General features: G+C 38.4%; 1 protein-coding gene across 2 annotated transcripts in view; it reads right to left on the bottom strand.

Annotated features, from left to right (window-relative positions):
* Positions 1-23,230, bottom strand: part of pde8a (phosphodiesterase 8A) — a 66,611-nt gene that overhangs the window by 16,730 nt on the left and 26,651 nt on the right. For both annotated transcript variants that reach the window (XM_030130900.1, XM_030130901.1), the window contains exons 2-9: positions 21,657-21,713; positions 12,937-13,127; positions 10,676-10,732; positions 9,589-9,643; positions 8,213-8,301; positions 4,880-4,958; positions 2,542-2,682; positions 779-867 (exon numbers count right to left, since the gene is read on the bottom strand). In XM_030130900.1, coding sequence (XP_029986760.1) covers positions 779-867; positions 2,542-2,682; positions 4,880-4,958; positions 8,213-8,301; positions 9,589-9,643; positions 10,676-10,732; positions 12,937-13,127; positions 21,657-21,713 — 758 coding nt within the window. The remainder of the gene's footprint in view (positions 1-778; positions 868-2,541; positions 2,683-4,879; positions 4,959-8,212; positions 8,302-9,588; positions 9,644-10,675; positions 10,733-12,936; positions 13,128-21,656; positions 21,714-23,230) is intronic.

Raw genomic sequence — 23,230 nt, 5'->3', positions numbered from 1 at the left:
GAGCCGTCATTGGTTGGTCTGATGAAAACACATGTTTAGTGGAGCCGTCATTGGTCAGTCTGATGAAAACACATGTTTAGGGGCGCCGTCATAGGTCAGTCTGATGAAAACACATGTTTAGGGGCGCCGTCATAGGTCAGTCTGATGAAAACACATGTTTAGTGGAGCCGTCATTGGTCGGTCTGATGAAAACACATGTTTAGGGGCGCCGTCATAGGTCAGTCTGATGAAAACACATGTTTAGGGGCGCCGTCATAGGTCAGTCTGATGAAAACACATGTTTAGTGGAGCCGTCATTGGTCGGTCTGATGAAAACACATGTTTAGGGGCGCCGTCATAGGTCAGTCTGATGAAAACACATGTTTAGGGGCGCCGTCATAGGTCAGTCTGATGAAAACACATGTTTAGTGGAGCCGTCATTGGTCGGTCTGATGAAAACACATGTTTAGGGGCGCCGTCATAGGTCAGTCTGATGAAAACACATGTTTAGGGGCGCCGTCATAGGTCAGTCTGATGAAAACACATGTTTAGGGGCGCCGTCATAGGTCAGTCTGATGAAAACACATGTTTAGGGGCGCCGTCATAGGTCAGTCTGATGAAAACACATGTTTAGGGGCGCCGTCATAGGTCAGTCTGATGAAAACACATGTTTAGTGGAGCCGTCATTGGTCGATCTGATGAAAACACATGTTTAGTGGAGCCGTCATAGGTCGGTCTGATGAAAACACATGTTTAGTGGTCGGTCTGATGCAGGTGATTCAGGTCAAAGGTCACTCACCCTCCCTGTCCAATCACAGGTGTGATCTTCACATTTTGCTGAACGCTGTCGCCATTCTTTTTTTTGGCATAATAAATCCCCTGCCACTCCTGGAACAATAACACACACGGCATCAGAAAAAGACACAGAAAAGCAGTAAAAAATACACATCAGACCTCTGGTATTAGTGCTGATAGTTATTGTCCATCCCTAAACTGTCATGAAAACATGGACAAATTCCAAAACACTTCATTGTTTGTTTGTTCCAGAATATTCTTAGTGTCAAATCTGAGGTGACTGAATCCTTCCCAGTGAACAGATCAGCCGATACAGTTCATTCTCAGTGGATTCAGCCTTTGGTTTTGAACGATACAAGCATGTACATGGAGCTGGTCTCCAAGGTGAAAGACCCTGTTGTGATCTGAATTCTCTCATAATCCTGGTAGTTTTGTGGTCCAGTTCTGGTGCTGAATGCGTGTTTTGTGGTCCAGTTCTATTGCTGAATGTGTCTTTATCAGATATGTGGATGTTCCTGTGGTCTGCTTGGCTCTCAGCTCGGGTCCATCAGACCACAGCTGATGCCGAGTCCTAATCTGACTACACAGAGCGTGAAGGTCAGCGGTAGAAGGTCAAACAGTGGGAGGGGCCTTTAAAGCTGCCCTGGTAGTCTGTAGGTGGGGACACATGAAACGGGGACAGTGGAGTCCAGGAGAGGTCACTTTACCCTTTAAAGTACCCCCCCCCCTCCCCCCTGGAGTCAGCAGACCCCCCTGAAACTGCCTTTAAGTCCATGAAACACCACTGACCTGGTACGAGGGTCCATGTAGACTCACTCTATTTACAATAATGGACTTTTTACAGCAGAGTACCCCTGAAATAGACTTTTTACAGCAGAGCACCCCCTGAAATAGACTTTTTACAGGGGAGTACCCCTGAAATAGACTTTTTGCAGTGGAGTACCCCTGAAACAGACTTTTTTTATCCCAGTACCTCCAACTCTCACTTCAGTATTTTTGATTGAATTAAATGAGTCCAAATGTGTTCCTGTGCCAAAGGTGTCTGTTTATATTTTAAAAAATGTGTAAACAAACAACATATGGTCGGCTTCCTGATAAAACCTGCTATGTGACTTTTGGCAAATTTTACAGGAGAAACAAAAAACTGTTTGTATAACAGGAAACTGTGAAATATGACAAAAAAAATTCTGTTCCTTTAATGTTGGTACTTATGATGGAATGTAAACAACTTTCACAGGAGACTGAAATTTGAAGCTTTAATAGGGGAGATAGCAGGTTTTTATTCCCAACCAAAAATGTCACTTAGCAGGTTTTATCAGGAAGCCGGCGATATATTTAACTGTAATATATTAAAAATAACACATTTATTAAAGTAAATTTTGTGTAAAATCTAAATTAAAAGTGCCCTCTGTCATTGATCAGAAAAATAAATAAATTGGTCAGTAATTAATAAATGAACCTTTCATCAGCATAAAATAATGCCTTATCTACTCAAAAAGAACTGACTTTAAATAATACAAAATATAAATGTTCTTCAAATGTTTTCAAAGCTTCAACAAGACGATTGACAATAAAACTATTCTAGGAATGTATTTATTGTGTTTTATATTCCAGCATTAATTCTATTCATTTCTTTTGTATTCAGTACATGATGACTTATTTAATGGAGTTTATAGAAATAACCCCCTGGGGGTAAATGTACCCACTTTGGGAAAGACACATACATAGGTTTATCATCTACTTTTTATACTGTATACCAGCTCTTACCTTTCCTTTGCGGATGCAGGAGTTGATGGTTTCAAGGAGGTCAGGTTTATTCTTCTCACTTTTAGGCACTTCTATGATTTCCTTTCCTAAGAGTTCTCCTGGTTGGTATCCCATGATGGACTCGTAGGCAGGGTTGACATACTGTAACAGAGGTCAGAGGTCAAGCTGAACAGGGGGGTCACACAGTCCCACAAGGTCAACACATACATGGAAGAAAGAAGGGATGCACCCAGACCACTGTGCTACAGACCCAGTACAAGTACAAGTACTTCCATCTGAGTACTTACAGATACCGAGTATCCAAGGTTATTATCGTTAACGAAAACTAATGAAATGATAAAAATTAGAATTGAACAAAACATTTTTGTTAACTGAAATAAATAAAAACTATAATTAAAGCTGCAAGCAGCATTGGGCGGGTCCTCGCACCGGGTGTTCTGCCTCCCATGCATTCCACCTCCTGTGACCATCGACACCTCAGCTCCACTCACACCTCTCCGTCCCAATACCAGCTCCCACCCTTTTGTGTCCGTCCTCCTTACATCCCTACAGAACACCAGCGATCCTTTGCTAAAACCACCATCACTTTTAAATGAGATTTTTATTTTGAAAACCCTACTGTGTGCATGTGCGTTTGTGTGTGTATGTGAGAGACAGAATCAGTATGAAAAATGAATTGAAATTGTATGAATAACTGAACATAAAATTGAACATTTTGGAAAAACCATATTGTGTGTGCATGTGTGTCTGTGAGAACGAGTAATTTTTAATGAAGAAACATTGTACAAACAGTTGAGTATTTGGTCATAAAAATGAAAAGAAGTTATTTAATAGTCATTATTTATTAGTTTTAATAAGGTTTTTGTTTTGAAAAAAACGTATTGTGTGCACTTTTCCTCTGTGTGCAAATTGTCACATACCCACATTGAAATGCAGCAAATTTCTGTTAATGAATATAAAGGGGGAAAAAAAGTCACCTACAGCAGGGGATTGAACTCTGGTCCTCTGTGTGATGGTCCAAAGCATTATCCACCACACTAACCAGTCACATTACTAATGGCTGATTATTAGGCCTGATAACAGAGGCCAATCTGTCAAAGTTAAAATTGAAAGTAAAAGTATTCTTGAAACAAATCGTGATTATTCCATAATCGTAGGTCCTATCTCAAAAATTCTTTCACTTTCGGATTCTGCAGACTTGTGGGAATTTAATGGTGTATAACTTGTGTGAAAAAAGTCAGAAATGAATAAGCAGTAATCGCAGGAATGTTGAGTAACTTTGAAAGGCAGATTGCCAACTTCCTGTTGGAGTTAGCTCATGGGTGTCAGTGTATGATTTGTCGGGCTCAATCAGACCAACATTTTGGCATTTGTTTCATGCGTCTGTGACAGCCCTACTGGCCGCTAGGGCAGTTTTTGTGCGTTTTTTAGTACATAGGTGGCGCTACAGAGCCCATTTTGGCACCCAAGGGAGACCCAACACAGAGGACGGACAGAACGCACAGGACAGACAGAACGCTGCATCCGTATCCGTCTGTACGCAGAGGACAGACAGAACACAGAGGATGGACAGAACGCAGAGGACAGACAGAACGCAGCATCCGTATCCGTCTGTGTCTGTAATGATACTTTTGTCACCGTGATTTCTTCAGTTCAATCTCCACACTGATGACATCACTCCTCTGAACTGGGAACGTCACGCTGACATCAGTGGTATCGGTGCGGTTGTAGCCGAGTACTTTTACGAGTAAATACAACAAAACACACCCCAAATTTTAAAATCTTTCTGATGGTATTTGAAAAATATATTAAATCATTAGAATTTATCTTTAACAAAAAAAGCACTAACACCCTGGTAATTTATAAAGAATTCTTTAAAATAGACTGAACTCTGTGATGCATTTATTTATTTTGTTAGATATGTGTTTTGTTTTTTGTTTTTTTTAATATACTATTATTTGTCTATTCTGCTTTGTGTCTTTAAATCTATGCATTTTTTTCTTAAATTTATTTGTTCAAATGCTTTTTCTTTTTGACATCTTGATGTTTGTCTAAAATGTATATATCTTGTATATCTAAACATTTTCAATTATGTAAAAAAAAAAAAAAGAGTACTTTAATGAGTACAAGTACACACGCTGAGTATCGGACCCTGTACCCAGTACTGATATTGGTATCGGTGCATCCCTAAAACAAAGTCCAACCCAGTGGGATGAAGGTTTAGTCACCATGGAGACGGGATCAAAAGACACACACATGCACACACACACACGCACACACATACACACATGCACACACACACACCCCAGTCCCTGGTCCTGGTCCTGGTCTAACCCACCTGGATGACCTGGTCTTCAGATGTGATCTCGATGGCCTCCTGGCTCTGATCTAAGGCCATGAAAATAGCGTTTCCAGCCCTGGAACACAAGCACAAATGAAGATGTTCACATACCAACATCTGCAACAAACACATGATGACACCTTCAGTCTGAGCTGTGAATGAACCTGTTATCTACTAGATCTGACTGATCAAACCAGGGGGGCTACTGGGACAGTTCAAACTGGTCTGGACCGTTTATGGGGTTCAGGCTCAAACCGGTCTGGACCGTTTATGGTGTTCATGTTCAATCAAATGTCACCTGCTCCTGGATTAGGGCTGTTAGAAAATATCGGTTCTGCAATATATCGCGATATTTCATTTCACAATACTGTATCGATATTAAAAAAGTACTGTATCGATATTTTTAGGTATTTATTTAAATACAGATATTGTGGAGGTTCATTTTTGTTTTTTGTTTTTCTATTTTTAATATTTTATTTATTCTTATTTCACACTGTTTTATTAAATAATGTTAGTTCCTTTGTTGGGATTGAACTAAAATACTGTTCTGATGTTAGTTCTGAACTACCGTACTTTCCGGACTATAAGCCGCTACTTTTTTCTCGTTTGGAACCCTGCGGCTTATACAGCGATGCAGCTCGAGTATAGATTTTTACAGGCTACCGGGCTCCAGGGGGCGCTCTAGCAGGAAGCGCAAAAGTGAGACAGACAGGTAGAAGAGGTGATGAAGAGCAGAAGTTTTAAGCTTAACTTTCAACAATCATTTTGAGTGTCATGCACAAACCCTCGTCATGGAAAACACATGAAGAAATGCATATTTTGCTGCTTTTATGTTAAAAGCAATCGATGCGTCTGTCTAAGAAGGAAACAGAGCTTCAGCACGGAAGTGCCATTGAGCAACAACGGAGGAGAGACGTAGAAGGTGTGTGACGGAGCCTTTGAGGCTGTTCAACTCCGACACTGAAGAAGACGACTGCAGTGGTTTCAATGAGCAGAAGCAAGTTGAAGATAGAGATCAATGACTTTTCTGGGTTTTTGAACCAGCTGTGTTACTGCCGTTTTACTGCTGTGTTACAGGCACTGTTTGGAAAAAAGCAGTGAAGGTATGGAAATAAATATTTAAATAATCTTTCTGTTTACCATCTTTCTGTGTAAATATCTCATGTCACAACATGGACACCTGTGGCTTACAGTCAGGTGTGACTTAAAGTCAGCCGCAGCATATAGTCAGGTGCAGTTTATATTCCGGTGTGCCTTATGGCCCGGAAAGTACGGTAATAGAATATGAACATTTGAACAGGATCTTAAACTGTAATGTCTGTAAAACAGAATTTCAGTTTGAACACAGGAACATTTTGTGATATAACATTAGATCCTGTTGGGATCAAATAAAAATGTGTTTAGTATTTGTGCAGATTTCTGCTGTAATTCAATTCTTCCAGGAAATAATCATTTAAAAACAGAAACAAACAAAAAATTGCCTTTTTAACAATATCATGATATATCATGATAAATGGTATCATGATCCTAGTATTGTGATTTGTATCGTATCACCAGATTCTTGCCGATACACAGCCCTCATCCTGGATGAGTCTGAATATTTGAGTAGTTAACTTAAATAAAAGTACAAACTCATTCCTTACAGGTGGTTTGGTCTTCTTCTCTTTTACATTTACAAATTATTTAAAACCAAAAGTCAAATGTCTGTCTTCATCTGTCACTCAGCAAACCAACAGGATTAGACTGGTCTGAAAACACCAGGCTGCTTTGAACCCAACCATTCAAAAGGTCATTTACCACAAAAAAAACAAAAAACAAAAAAACAAAAACACTATTTACCACCAAAAAAAAAACATTATTTACCACAGAAAACCACTATAAGACACAACAAGAAACAAATAACAAAACCTGTACGCACTTCAAAACCCTCAGCCTGACTTATCAGGTCCACTACTGCCCCCAGTGGTCTGACTTATCAGGTCCACTACTGCCCCCAGTGGTCTGACTTATCAAGTCCACTACTGCCCCCAGTGGTCTGACTTATCAGACTCACTACTGCCCCCAGTGGTCTGACTGATCAGGTACACTACTGCCCCCAGTGGTCTGACAAAACAGCGCAATTCATGTTTAGGGCATTAACAAAATGTCTTCCAGGTAATATTCAAAAATGATTTAAAGACAGAGATTCTCAACATAAATTCAGTCTCAGAGGTATTAATAAACTGTGCCAACCAAAGGTAAGAACTACTTTAAAATCAGTGTGCATCTCAGTAAGGGGAGTAGTGCTATGGAATGGTTTAGCAGATGAATTAAAAGAGCGTGCAAATATTTTTCAGTTTAAAATAATGTTTAAAAAACAAATAATGAAGAAGTACTTGGAGGAGATACATGACATTGATGCTCTAAACAGTGTGGGTGCCATTAGGGGAAGTGGGTATGGGGTCAGAGTGGGTCTGGGCCTGTTTATGTTCCTGTCTTGTGAGGATGTGTCATTGTAATGTTCTGTATTGTTCCCTAATGTCTTGTATTGTTCTGTATTGTTCTGTTTTGTTCCGTATTGTTCTGCAATGTTCTGTTTTGTTCGGTAATGCTATGTGGTGTTCTGTTTTGTTCTATAATGTTCTGTGTTGTTTTGTATTGGTGTAGTGAAATGTTGTGATGGGTTGTGTGGTGTGAGGGGTTGGAATTTTAAAAGCAGTGCTTCTTCCATCCCCTTTTCAAACCATGTATTGTCCAGTTGTCGTCTCTTAAGTGTTTAAATGTGGTAGCAGGTTTGAAATAAACGTGAAATGAGATTAAATGAAATTATCAGGTCCACTACTGCCCCTAGTGGTCTGATTTATCAGGTCCACTACTGCCCCCAGTGGTCTGACATATCAGGTCCACTACTGCCCCCAGTGGTCTGGATGACAGTCCACTTGGGTCAGTGTGTTCGAGGGTCAAACCTACTGTATTTGACCCATTATAAATAAATGGGAAAAGAAAACAGATATAAAGATGCAACTGAACTTAAAGGCAGTAGCAGGTTGACCCTAAAAAAAAAAAAATAAATAAATAAAAAAAAATAAAAATAATAATAATAATAATAATAATAATAATAATAATAATAATAATAATAATAATAATTAAAAATAAATAAATAAATAAATACATAAAATATGAATATATATATATATATATATATATATATATATATATATATATATATATATATAAAAATATTAAATAAATTAAAAAATTGAAAAAAGTAGCAGGTGTACCCAGCTGATGGGACTGTGGCTGTTGTCATGTGTGTGGCTGTCATAGAACATGTGACTGAGGGGGACTGACCTTAGTTTGACCTGTGCACGGACCTCTCCATGTTCCAGCTGCAGCAGCTCATTATAACAGGCCATCATGTTGGAGTTCTCCACAAACCTCTGAGGACAAACAATGAAAACAGTGTCACACATAGAACCAGCACCGACACTCTGGTTCTGCTCTGGAACCATCCACGTCTGGAGAAGAATGTGTCAACTACAGACTCCACTGTATAGACCAGGGGTCTCAAACATGCCGCCCAGGGGCCAAATGCATCCCGCCAATGGTACCAATCCGGCTCCTGTGATGAATTTGAATTCCACAGTCAAGGCTGTGGAACTCATTTTAGTTCCGGTTCCACATACAGGCCAATATGATCTACAGTCAAGTAATAACAGCAGAATAACCGACAAAAAAGAATGACTCCGGATTTTCTTCTGGGTTTGAAGTGAAAAAAAATATTACATTATGCTGATAAACTTCAAATTTTTTGTCTGTTTTAGTGCAAAAAATAACATTAAATTATGAAAATATTTACATTTACAAACTATCCTGTAACAATAAAATGTGAATAACCTGAGCAAATATGAACCTGAAATGTCTGAAGAAAATTCAGTCCAATTTGAACTATTTTCTGCTTGTTCCTCAGTGTTTAGTGTCTTTGTAGAGCTGATCCATAATGCACATGTAGAAATGATAAGTGGAGGCAGAATATTGTTAGAATTGCACTGATTTATCTAAAGAAATTTCAGTTTTTTCAGCTTATTCACATCTTTTTTGTTAGGATAGTTTGTAAAAGTAAGTATTTTCATAATTTAATGGGGGTTTTTTGCACTAAAGCCAAGACAAAAATTTGCAGTTGTCATTATTTATAAGTTATTCTGTTATTATTTTACTGGTTCGGCCCACTGCAGATCAAATCAGGCTGAATGTGGAACCTGAAAGAACATGAGTTTGAGAGCCCTGGTGGAGAACATCTGCCACAGACACTGTGGAAGTCTGCAGGTTTCCTTCGACTGGAGTTACGGGAAAAAATACAGAGCTGCTTTTCACCACCTTGGAAGACATCCAGTTTCTCATAGTTCTAAACACAATAAAATACAACAGAGACACTACTCCCTTTGGTCCAAGGTTCATCTGAGCTAAACTGTGAGTCACAAATAAAAACAAGTCTGGGTTCCGGGACCAGAGTCTGGGTTCCGGGACCAGGGTCTGGGTTCCGGGACCAGAGTCTGGGTTCAGGGACCAGGGTCTGTGTTCCAGGACCAGGGTCTGGGTTCTGGGACCAGAGTCTGGGTTCCGGGACCAGAGTCTGGGTTCCGAGACCAGGGTCTGGGTTCCGGTCTTTGAATGGACCAATCAGAATAAAGACTACAGTCTGGGCAGGACACAGTGGAAGGACTGACCCGATTAAAGCCAGCGTTGATCAGAGGCATCACAGAGGCTTCTTCCCTGTCTGGCCTGAAAAAAAAAACAAAACAGAAAAGTCAAGTTAGTTTATTTATGTCACACATTTGCAATAATAGGTATAATAGTGACCCCTCCATCATGCAATATTTCTTTTTTATCTTTACTATTTCTTTATTTATTTTAGTGCAGTTTTTAATATTTTATCATATATATGGGTTGTTTTTAGTTGGTGTTTTTAGGATTCATTGCATTCTGTGCATTTTGCTATTTCTTTCTTTAACAGCATCTGGGATGTTTTTATTGAATGACAATCAATAAATCTGAATCTGAATTTGGAGCCAAAGTGGTTTACAGACACAGGCAAGAAGAACGTGAGAACATTAGAGAAGAACTTGGGCTACAGCAGAGGAATGGCACAGAACACAACACAAGCTCAAAGGAAGAAGGATGGTGGGAGAAGAATAATCTAGAAACACGAGTTCAAACTAGTGGTTCCAGGCACAACAAGCCCCGCCTCCTCACTAGGGCTATGTATCGGCAAGAATCTGGTGATACGATACAAATCACAATACTAGGATCACCATACGATATATCACGATATATCAGGATACTGTTAAAAAGGCAATTTTTAGTGGTTTTGTTTCTTTTCTTTTAAATGATTATTTCCTTGAAGAACTGAGTTACACGAGAAATCTGCACAAATACTCAACACATTTTTATTTGATCCCAACAGGATCTAATGCTATATTGACTCCCCCTTTTTTTTTATTTTTTTGTGGTGGTGGTGGTGGTGGTGGTGGTGGGGTAATAAGTAAATAAATAGAGATCAAAACAACAAATATAATTCAGACAAAAACAGAATAAATAAGGAAAAACAAATAAATCCAGATGACTGAGTCAGACTAAACTCAAATGAAACAGATGAGTTTCAGTTGGATTGAACTGAATGGTTGAACACACACACACACACACGTGATGATCATGTGAGCAAAACCTCCTCAGGTCCATGTGACAGTCATTTATCTGATGGGAAAACACAGAAGGAGGGGCCAGCTGATGGACAGGTGAGGGAGGCGGACCTACCTTTTGACCACGGCGACCATCACAGTGTTTTCTGCAGAGGTGAGCGCTCTCATTGACCTGGAGGGAAACAGAGGGCGCCTGTTAGCCAATGAGGAAGAAGAAGAGCCCACTGCATCACAGACATGGGCGGAGCTATATGGAAGAGCTGTGCAGACATGGGTGGAGGCCGGATCGAACCCTTCAGCGGGCCGGTATTGGCCCCCGGGCCACATGTTTGACACTTGTGCTCTAGAGTTAACGGACCATTCACTGTATTTTAAAATAGATGGATTTAACCAGAATTAGGCTGAGACAAGATAAGAGAAAAACATATAGATCACAGGTGTCAAACGTGCGGCCCAGGAGCCAAAACCAGCCAAAGGGTCCAGTCCGGCCCTTGGTGATGAATTTGTGAAATGCAAAAATTACACTACACTGTAAAAAAAAAAATTGTAATTTAACAGAATTTTCACTGTTTATTTTACAGATTTTTCCTGTATTTTTAAGATATGGGTAAATATCAATGAAATGACAAAAATAGACTGTGATTTTACACACCAAATGTAAAATAACATGAAAAAACTATAACTGTGAATAACCATAAAATTTCCATTTTTTTAAATAATTTTTTTCTTTTTTCACAGAAAAATACAGTTAAAATACATTTGCAAATGTATCGTAATTTCACAAATATTTCTTTTCTATTCATGAAATTAAACTTTTAATTTAAAGTTTAATACTGTAAAAAAAAAATTAAAACCAGACAAAATATGTCAATTAACCGTTAAAGAAGTATTTGTTCTGTAAGTTTAACAAGACTTGTTTGTTAATTGACAAATATCTTGTGTAATTACGGGAGGTTTCACAACAAAAATGTTGAATAAATGTATTTTTTGTGAATGTATAACATGTATAAGCACTGATTAACTGTCCAAATACAGTTTTTATCAGTGGATTGTACATAGTCTTAGTCTCATGTATATATATATATATATATATATATACATACATATATATATATATGTGTGTGTGTGTGTGTGTGTGTGTGTGTAATTTGATTGTTTTAATACATGTAAATATTTTACAGGGTTTTTTTTTTACATATTAACAGTCCTTTTAGTTCAGGTTCCACATTCAGACCAATTCAATCTCCAGTGGGTCAGAACCAGTAAAATACTATCATAATAACATAGAAATAATGACAACTTCAAATGTTTCTCTTTGTAGATGTAAATATTTTCATGTATTTACACTAAAACAAAACATAATTTAGCAAAAATGTGAGTAACCTGAAATGTCTTCAGAGAAGTAAGGCAATTTTAATAATATTCCACCTGTTATTAAAGGTTTTGTGTGTTTGTAGAGCCACTGTGATCTGTAAGTTATATATAATGAAGATGTGTAAATGATAAACTGAAGCAGAATATTGTTAAAATTATACTTATTTTTTCAGTTTGGTCATGTTATTCACACTGTTTGAAAGGACAGTTTGTAGATATAAACATCTTCATAATGTAATTGTACTTTTTTCGCTCTACAACATAGAAAAAAGTTTGGAGTTGTCATTATTTCTATATTATTCTGTTATTTTTTTCCTTGTTCGGTCCACTTCAGATCAAATTTAGCTGAATGTGGAAGTGAACTAAAACGAGTTTGACAGCCCTGATATAGATCATGAACAGGATTCTGAGTCAGAGATGCACCATTTGATTGGACGTTTGGGTCTTTAAGGGTTAAAGGTGGACGTTTGGGTCTTTCAGGGTTAAAGGTGGACGTTTGGGTCTTTAAGGGTTAAAGGTGGATGTTGGGTCTTTCAGGGTTAAAGGTGGACGTTTGGGTCTTTAAGGGTTAAAGGTGGATGTTGGGTCTTTCAGGGTTAAAGGTGGACGTTTGGGTCTTTAAGGGTTAAAGGTGGATGTTGGGTTTTTCAGGGTTAAAGGTGGACGTTTGGGTCTTTCAGGGTTAAAGGTGGACGTTTGGGTCTTTCAGGGTTAACATTAACTAACGAGGGAAGGATATGTAGTGATCAATAGACCAATCAAGCAGCTAATTAATTCCAGAGTTGTTGCTGGTAGTTTCTGATGTTCAACTGGACTGATGTTTGCAGTTGAACTTGGAAAACTACCATGAAGAACAATGACCTGGACAAATGAGAACTAGAGTTGACTCCCCATCACTAAATGATCTGGTGCACATTGAAATGTTCTGAACCATTCGATTTAAATCAGGCTGAATTTACACCAAATTCAACTGTGAGTAGATGAAGCAGCGGCTCCTCTTACCGACAGAGTGCTTCAGCATCAAAGTGTCTGGAATGTCTGTGGTCGATGATGACGAGATCGTGCTGCTTGTCCATGAAGCATTCCAGGGCGGATTCAGGCGTTCGGGCCACGCTGCATCTGAAGTTGGCCTTCTCACACGCCCAGCAGAAGCCATTACTCTGACTGTCCTCTTTGGCAAAAACTAAAAGTACCTGCAAAAGCCCACAAAGAACACACACCTGAGCACATGGCACCAGTCTAGACCAGGAAGGGGGGGGGCTGGTCCAGGAGGGGGTCTAGATCAAGGTTCTAATAGTTTTGGATTTTTCATTCTAGTTTAGTTTTATTTAGTTTTGACTTTTTTTTCTCTAATTCAATTCGTTTTAATTTGTTTTTAGAGCAGGTTTGATAGTGTTTATTAGTTTTCATTTTTTTCTAAATGCTTAGTTTTAGTTTAGTTTTCGTTTTTTTTTTATATCTTTTCTCTTCTTCTCCGTCGTTTCGTTATTTTCTTTTTTTTTCTTTCTTTCCTTTTTTTTCCTTTTTTTCCTTTTTTTTTCCCCTAGGTCCAGGTCCAGGTTCTAATAGTTTTGGATTTTTCATTCTAGTTTAATTTTATTTAGTTTTGACTTTTTTTTCTCTTATTCAGTTCGTTTTAATTCGCTTTTAGAACGCGTTTGCTAGTTTTTAGCTTACCGGCCGACAGGCCGTAAGCTATTGTCATCATGCAGCGTCCGTCGGCATCGTCTGTCATCCGTTACAAAAAATTCAATCGTCTTCTTCTCCGAAACTACAATTCTGATTGACTTCAAACTTGGTATACAGCTTCTTTATGATGATATCAACAAAAGTTAGTGAAATTATTTGGATCCGGATCTGATTCTGGATTTGGTGCGACTTTGAAAAATTTCCCCATTATAAGAGAAAGGAAATGGATCAATGCAATAACTCAGTAAATAGAAATGATATCAAGTGTAAATTTCTACAGTCCAGTCCTGATGGGGAGATGACCAAAACATAATGACCACATGCTGATCAGGATCTTCTTCTGGATCCAGGAACTTACAGAAAATTTAACATGGGCTCTTATGGGGAAAAATTTTCAATCGTCTTCTTCTCCCAAACTACAGTTCTGATTGACTTCAAACTTGGTATACAGCTTCTGTATGATGATGTCAACACAAGGTATTGAAATTATTTCGATCCGGATCTGATTCTGGATTTGGTGCAACTTTGACAAATTTTCCCATTATAACAGATAGGAAGTGGATTGATACAATAAATCAGTAAGTATCAATGATATCAAGCTGGAATTTGAATTTTTTACAGATCTGATTGGAATATGACCAAAACATGGGCTATTTCTGTAATATAATAAATACACAGAACTGGGTGATAATAAATGGCATCTGGACACATTTCCCAAAGCTTTTAATTTGGCCGGTAAGCTACAGGGCCATTGGTCCTATTTTTATTAGTTTTCATTATTTTCCTTTTTTTCCTATTTTTTCCTTTTTTTCTTTTTCAAATTTTTCCTTTTTTCCTTTTTTTTTTTTCCTTTTTGTTTCTTTTTTTGTTTCTTTTTTCTCGTGGTCCAGGTCAAGGTTCTAATAGTTTTGGATTTTTCATTCTAGTTTAGTTTTATTTGGTTTTGACTTTTTTTTTCTCTAATTCAGTTTGTTTTAATTCGTTTTTAGAGCAGGTTTGCTAGTTTTTATTAGTTTTCGTTATTTTCTTTTTTTTTCCCTTTTTTCTTTTCTTTTTTTCCTTTCATTTTTCTTTTATTTCTTTTTTTTCCTTTCTCTCCCCCCCCCCCTTTTTTTTTTCTTTTTTTTCTTCAGGTCCACGTCAAGGTTCTAATAGTTTTGGATTTTTCATTCTAGTTTAGTTTTATTTAGTTTGGACTTTTTTTCTCTAATTCAGTTAGTTTTAATTTACTTTTAGAGCAGGTTTGATAGTTTTTATTAGTTTTCATTTTTTTTCTAAATGATTAGTTTTATTTTAGTTTAGTTTTAGGTTGTTTTTTTTTTTTTTTATATCTTTTCTCTTCTTCTCCGCCGTATTCAAATAAATCCCAGACAGGACACTGCTGCTTTCTCCCAACTAGTCTCCATGTTTCCAGGTAGAGTGGGAACCAGAAGACGACTGGAAACCACAAGTGACGGACCGTCAAATGTCGTATGGTGACAGCAGATAAAATTGCTAGAGCAAAATAAATCGATTTCGTATCAATCCGACATTGACAAAGACGAAAATGAAGGGAATTTTATCCGTAATTTTTATTCCATTTTAGTTAGCTTTGTAAACACACAATACAGTTTCAGTTAGTTATTGTTTTTTTCTTTTAATTATAGTTTTTATTTATTTCAGTTAACAAAAATGTTTTTACAATTCTAGTTTTGGTCATTTCGTTAGTTTTCGTTAACGATAATGACCTTGGTCTAGACCAGGAGTGGTCTTTCATGACACTTCACATATAGAGCTGGAATAAACCACTGTCAAGCCAGTTACAGAACTAACAGAATCCAACAGAACCAACAGAATCAACAGAATCCAACAGAAGCAACAGAACCAAAAGAATCCAACAGAATCAACAGAACTAACAGAATCCAACAGAAGCAACAGAACTAACAGAATCCAACAGAAGCAACAGAACCAAAACAATCCAACATAACCAACAGAATCCAACAGAACCAACAAACCAACAGAATCCAACAGAACCAACCGAATCCAACAGAAGCAACAGAACCAACAGAATCCAACAGAACCAACAGAATCCAACAGAAGCAAAACAATCCAACAGAACCAACAGAATCCAACAGAACCAACAAAATCCAACAGAACCAACAGAACCCAACAGAACCAACAGAATCCAACAGAACCAACAAAATCCAACAGAACTAACAGAACCAACAGAACCAACAGAATCCAACAGAACCAACAAAATCCAACAGAACTAATAGAACCAACAGAACCAACAGAATCCAACAGAACCAACAGAATCCAACATAACCAACAGAATCCAACAGAAGCAACCGAACCCAACAAAACCAACAGAACCAACAAAATCCAACAGAACCAACAGAATCCAACATAACCAACAGAATCCAACAGAATCAACAGAACCAACAGAACCAAAACAATCCAACAAAACCAACAGAAGCAACAGAACCAAAAGAATCAAATAGAACCAAAAGAATCCAACAGAACCAACAAAACCAACAGAATCCAACAGAATCAAACAGAAGCAACAGAACCAAAACAATCCAACAGAACCAACAGAATCCAACAGAACCAACAAAATCCAACAGAACCCAACAGAACCAACAGAATCCAACAGAACCAACAGAATCCAACAGAACCAACAAAATCCAACAGAACTAACAGAACCAACAGAATCCAACAGAACCAACAGAATCCAACAGAACCAACAGAATCCAACAGAAGCAACCGAACCCAACAAAACCAACAGAACCAACAGAATCCAACAGAACCAACAGAATCAACAGAACCAACAGAATCCAACAGAAGCAACAGAACCAAAAGAATCCAACAGAACCAACAGAATCCAACAGAAGCAACAGAACCAAAAGAATCCAACAGAACCAACAGAATCCAACAGAATCCAACAGAACTAATAGAATCCAACAGAACCAACAGAATCCAACCTGTTTATAAGCCACAGGTAACTGTAGAGCTGTCCAGTGCTGAACCTGTTCATAAGGCACTGGTAACCGTAGAGCTGTCCAGTGCTGAGCCTGTTTATAAGGCACAGGTAACCATAGCGCTGTCCAGTGCTGAACCTGTTCATAAGGCACAGGTAACCGTAGAGCTGTCCAGTGCTGAGCCTGTTTATAAGGCACAGGTAACCATAGTGCTGTCCAGTGCTGAACCTGTTCATAAGGCACAGGTAACCGTAGAGCTGTCCAGTGCTGAACCTAATAGAGGTACTTCTTTCTTTATACATAGCATTAAAGTAAAAAATGATATACACAGTCACTCTGTGGCCTCATGGTAAGGGTCAGGATTAGGGTTTAAGGATAGGGTTAGGGTCTAAGGATAAGGATAGGGTTAGGGTCTAAGGATAGGGATAAGGTCTAAGGATAAGGTTAGGGTCTAAGGATAGGGTTAGGGTCTAAGGATAGGGTTAGGGTCTAAGGATAGGGATAAGGTCTAAGGATAAGGTTAGGGTCTAAGGATAGGGTTAGGGTCTAAGGATAAGGATAGGGCTAGGGTCTAAGGATAAGGATAGGGCTAGGGTCTAAGGATAAGGTTAGGGTCTAAGGATAGGGTTAGGGTCTAAGGACAGGGTTAGGGTCTAAGGATAAGGATAGGGTTGGGGTCTAAGGATAGGGTTAGGGTTTAAGGACAGGGTTAGGGTCTAAGGATAAGGATAGGGCTAGGGTCTAAGGATAGGGTTAGGGTCTAAGGATAGGGTTAGGGTCTAAGGACAGGGTTAGGGTCTAAGGATAAGGATAGGGTTAGGGTCTAAGGATAGGGTTAGGGTCTAAGGACAGGGTTAGGGTCTAAGGATAAGGATAGGGCTAGGGTCTAAGGATAGGGTTAGGGTCTAAGGATAGGGTTAAGGTCTAAGGGTAGGGTTAGGGTCTAAGGGTAGGGTTAGGGTCTAAGGATAAGGATAGGGCTAGAGTCTAAGGATAGGGTCAAGTTCTAAGGATAGGGTTAAGGTCTAAGGATAGGGTTAGGGTCTAAGGATAGGGTCAGGGTCAGGGGTCTAAGGTCTAGCCATAACCAAAACCAAAATGTAACCATAACCAAAACCATAATCAAAACCATAACTATAACATAATCATAACCAAAACCATAACCATAACATAACCAAAACAGAACCATAACATAACCATAACCAAAACCAAAACGATAACAGAACCATAACATAAATATAACCATAACATAACATAACAATAACACAACCAAAACCATAACATAACCATAACACAACCATTACCATAATCATAATAGAACCATAACACAACCTTAAGCATAACCAAAATCATAACCATAACACAACCATAACCATAATCATAACACAACCATAACACAACCTTAAGCATAACCAAAACTATAACCATAACATAACCATAACACAGCCATAACAATAACCATAATATAACCATAACACAACCATAACCATAACATAAGCATAAGATAACCATAACATAACCATAACATTACCATAACCATAATATAACCATAACATAACCAAAACCATAACCATAGCATGACGATAACCAAAACCATAATCAAAACCATAATCATAACATAACCATAACAAAACCCATAACCATAACCATAACCTTACCAAAACCATAACATAACCATAACACAACCAAAACCATAACATAATCATAACATAACCATAACACAACCATAACAATAACCATAACAGAACCATAACAGAACCATAACAGAACCATAAGATAACCATAACATAACCATAACACAACCATAGTCATAACACAACCATAACATAACCATAACAAAACCATAACACAACCATAACCATAAGATAACCATAACATAACCATAATCCGAACATAACCATAACATAACCGAAACCATAACATAACCATAACATAACCATAACTAAACCCATAACCATAACTAAACCCATAACCAAAACTGTAACCATAACATAACTATAACATAACCATAACATAACCATAACACAACCAAAACCATAACCATAACATAACCATAACACAACCAAAACCATAACCATGACATAACCATAACATAACCATAACCAAAACCATAACTACAACTATAACCATCACATAGCCATAACACAACCATAACCGTAATGATAAAAAATGATTTGAGGATTTTTGGTACTCGAATTACTCAAGTACTCATTGCCTCTATATATTTGTGCCAAGTTTAAAGTAAATTCAAACAAAATTAATGTTTTTAAAAACATCTGAAATTTCACCCATTAAAAGTAAATGGGAGAGGAAAAAAAGAAATTAGAAAAAATCATAAAAAATGTGAACTTTGACCTACTTTCCCCAAATGTAATCACATCTACTCTGGGTCAGTGGTAATCTATAAGCCCAATTAGGTCTGAATTCAACCAATACTTTTGCTGCTAAAGTGTAAACAATCAAACTAACAAACAAACAAACCGAACCACAAACAGTACCCTGGGGTAATCATATCAAATATAAATGTTCTTCAAATGTTTCCAAAGCTTCAACTAAATGATTGACAAAAAAAAACTATTATATGACTGTATTTAATGTGTTTTATATTTTAGCATTAATTCTATTTATTTATTTGTTTTATATTTGGTACATGATGACTTTTATAACGGAGTTTTCCAAAAACATTCCTGGTACCCCTGGGGGTAGTGGGGCCCATACCCCTCTTTGGGAACCCCTGCTTTAGTGGAACGTACAGAACCTTCATATACCAAGGTTCTAATAGTTTGGGATTTTCCATTATAGTTTAGTTTTATTTAGTTTGGATTTTTTTTCTCTAATTCTGTTCGTTTTAATTCGTTTTTAGAGCAGGTTTGCTTGTTTTCATTAGTTTTCATTTTTTCTAAATGCTTGGTTTCAGTTAAGTTTTAGTATTAATTTTAGTTTTGTCGTATCTTTTCTCTTCTTCTCCGTCGTATTCAAATAAATCCCAGACAGGACTCTGCTGCTTTCTCCCAACTTTCGTCTCCATGTTTCCAGGTAGAGTGGGGACCAGAAGACGACTGGAAACCACAAGTGACGGACCGTCAAATGTCATATGGTGCCGCTAGCTAAAATTGCTTGAGCAAAATAAATCGATTTCGTATCAATCCGACATTGACAAAGACAAAAACAAAGGGAATTTTATCCATAATTTTTAAACGTTTTAGTTAGTTTTGTAAACACACAATACAGTTTCAGTTAGTTATCTTTTTTTTTTATATATATAATTAAAATATAATTTTTTATTTATTTCAGTTAATGAAAATGTTTTTACAATTCTCGTTTTGGTCATTTTGTTAGTTTTCGTTAACGATAATAACCTTGTCATCGACTCATTGGTTGTTGTCCTTTTCTTTTCAGCAGATGGAAGGACAGAGCAGTCCTGTTGGATGAAGATGATGTGACGTGTGTTTGATCAGTGACTTCATATGTATTTACTTTAGAAATGACACAAACATTTCCTTCTCCTTTTTCATATTAGAACCTGGTCTGCATTGGTCTGGACCCGTTCTCCTAAATCACAGGTGTCAAACATGTGTCTCGGGGGCCAAATCCGGCCCACCAAAGGGTCCAATTCGGCCCGCGGGATGAATTGGTGAAATGCAAAAATTACACTGAAGATATGAACATTGGTGTCAAAATCATTTTAATTCAGGTTTCACACACAGACACATACAGTCCAATTAGATTTCAAGTGGGTCAGAACCAGTAAAATATTAACCTATAAATAATGACAACCCCAAATTCTCTGTTTTTTTTGCTGTAAAAAAGTAAAATTACATGAAAATGTTTGCATTACTAAACTACACTGTAAAAAAAATCTGTAATTTAACAGAATTTTTATCGTGTATTTTACAGATTTTTCCAGTATTTTTAAAATACAGGAATTTGTCAATGAAATTACAAAAATAGACTGATTTTACACGTCAAATGTAAAATAACACGAAGAAACTGTAAATGTGAATAACCATAACATTTCCATTTTTTAAAAGAAATTTTTTCTTTTCTCACAGAAAATAAAGTTAAAATACACTTACAAATGTATCGTAATTTCACAAATATTTATTTTCTATTCATGAGATTAAACTGTTAATTTAAAGTTTAACACTGTAAAAATAAATAAATAAATAAAACGAGATAAAATTACTGACAATTAACCGTAAAAGAAGTATTTGTTCTGTAAGTTTAACAAGACTTGTTTGTTAATTGACAAATATCTTGTGTAATTACGGGAGGTTTCACAACAAAAATGTTGAATAAATGTATTTTTGTGAATGTATAACATGTATAAGCACTGATAAACTGTCCAAATACAGTCTTTATCAGTGGATTGTACAACTTAGTCTCATTGAAAATTTATTTATTTATTTATTTATTTATAGGTAATTTGATTGTTTTAATACATGCTAATATTCTTTATCAAACATTAAAAGTTTTTAAAAAATGCAAAATCTCATGTAAATTCAGGGCAAAAAACTGTATTTTAATTATGGAAAATTACCATATTTTTATGAGAGAGTTATTTTCCATTATTTTACTGTATTTTTTTGGCACCCCTGCTGCCAGAATAATATGTTTTTGTACTGCTTTTTTTAGTGTATACTTTTACAAAAAACATGAATAACCTGAACAAATATGAACAAACAGAAATGTCTTAAGGAAAGTAAATGCAATTTGACCAATATTCTGCCTGTTACTAAATGTTTTGTGTGATTGTAATGGACATGTGTAAATTATAAACTGAGGCAGAATATTGTTAAAATTACAATTGTTTTTCTTAAGACAGTTCAAGTTGTTCATGTTATTCAGATTTTTAAGGAAACTTTGTAGATGTAAACCTGATCATAATATAATTTTACTTTTTTTCACTGTTATTATTTTACTGGTTCCGGTCCACTGCAGATCAAACTGGGCTGAATGTGGAACTGAACTGAAATGAGTTTGACACCCCTGATCTAAATGAAATGAATCATTGAACGGATCATATTTGTCTCAGTTTGTTTCATGAGCTCCATTCACACACGTGTTGGACTTTACCTGAAGTGGGTCTTTAAATAACTTCATTGGTCCAAATTGCACCTCTGTTAACGTGGTCTGAAAGATAAAAAAAACACAAAAACAGTCGGAGTCAGGAACCATCCATGACCAAACACACACACTTCCAGATGTTCCCTGCTAATGCTAATGTTGTCTGCTAATCATTGAGCTTTCCTCCTGCTCAATGGAACCCAGCTCAGGGGTTAGTAACCATAGCAACCACAGCCCCTGGTGGACCGCCGTCCCTGTAGAATTCTGCCTTCTCCGTAAACAGTCTACACATGTGAGGAGGAATACAGTTTGGAATGTGAGAGCGTGGAGGGAGGGCCGCGGTAAATCAGTTCAGTTCAATACTAAGCCTGTGGAACAACAGAGGAGGGGTCCGAAGAAGAAGAAGCCGATTAGCCACCCCCCCCCGGGGTCAGAGCCACGCTGACGTCACACTGACACTGGGCCGTTTGTGTGAGGAGTTTACACCGACAGGGTCTGAGATCAGCTGATCCTCCACAGAGCCCAGGACCACGTCACATGATGGGGTCATGGTTATGGGTGGGAGGGGGGGGGGGGAGGGGCCACAACAGGCAGGGAGGCAGGGAGGGGCCACAAATGGCTGGGAGGGAGGCAGGGAGGGAGGCAGGGAGGGGCCACAACAGGCAGGGAGGGAAGGGTCAAAACAGGCAGGGAGGGAGGGAGGGGCCACAACAGACAGGCAGGGAAGGAGGGGTCACAACAGGCAGAACAGGCAGGCAGCGAGGGAGGGGCTACAACAGGCAGAACAGGCAGGCAGCGAGGGAGGGGCTACAACAGGCAAGGAAGCAGGGACAGAGAGAGGGGCCACAATAGGCAGAACAGGCAGGGAGGGAGGGGCCACAACAGACAGGCAGGGAGGGAGGGGCCACAACAGACAGGCAGGGAGGGAGGGGTCACAACAGGCAGAACAGGCAGGGAGGGAGGGGCCACAACAGGTAGGGAGGGAGGGGTCACAACAGGCAGAACAGGCAGACAGCGAGGGAGGGGCTACAACAGGCAAGGAAGCAGGGACAGAGGGAGGGGCCACAACAGGCAGAGCAGGCAGGGAGAGAGGGGCCACAACAGACAGGCAGGGAGGGAGGGGTCACAACAGGCAGAACAGGCAGGGAGGGAGGGGCCACAACTGACAGGGAGGGAGGGGTCACAACAGGAAGAACAGGCAGGGAGGGAGGGACCACAATAGACAGGCAGGGAGGGAGGGGTCACAACAGGAAGAACAGGCAGGGAGGGAGGGACCACAACAGGCAGGGAGGGAGGGGCCACAACAGGCAGGGAGGCAGCCATGGAACAATCACAGATGGTGGGTAGGGGTTAAGGGTTAAAGGTCAGGGGGTAGGGTTAAGGGTAAGGGGTAAGGGTCAGGGGTTAGGGTTAAGGGTTAAAGGCAAGGGGTTAGGGTTAGGGGGTAGGGTTAGGGGTAAGGGTCAGGGGTTAGGGTTAAGCTCTGCTCTGATAACACACAATAAGGCATTAAGCACAGGATAGCATACAGGCTAACTTAGCATGTTAGCATTAGCACACACACAATAACGCATTAACCACAG

The sequence above is a fragment of the Sphaeramia orbicularis genome, chromosome 3, assembly GCF_902148855.1.
Source record: "Sphaeramia orbicularis chromosome 3, fSphaOr1.1, whole genome shotgun sequence".
NCBI classification, from domain to species: Eukaryota; Metazoa; Chordata; class Actinopteri; order Kurtiformes; family Apogonidae; genus Sphaeramia; species Sphaeramia orbicularis.
The sequence above is the reverse complement of the archived record's forward strand: the minus strand, read 5'-3'. Positions and strand labels throughout refer to the sequence as shown.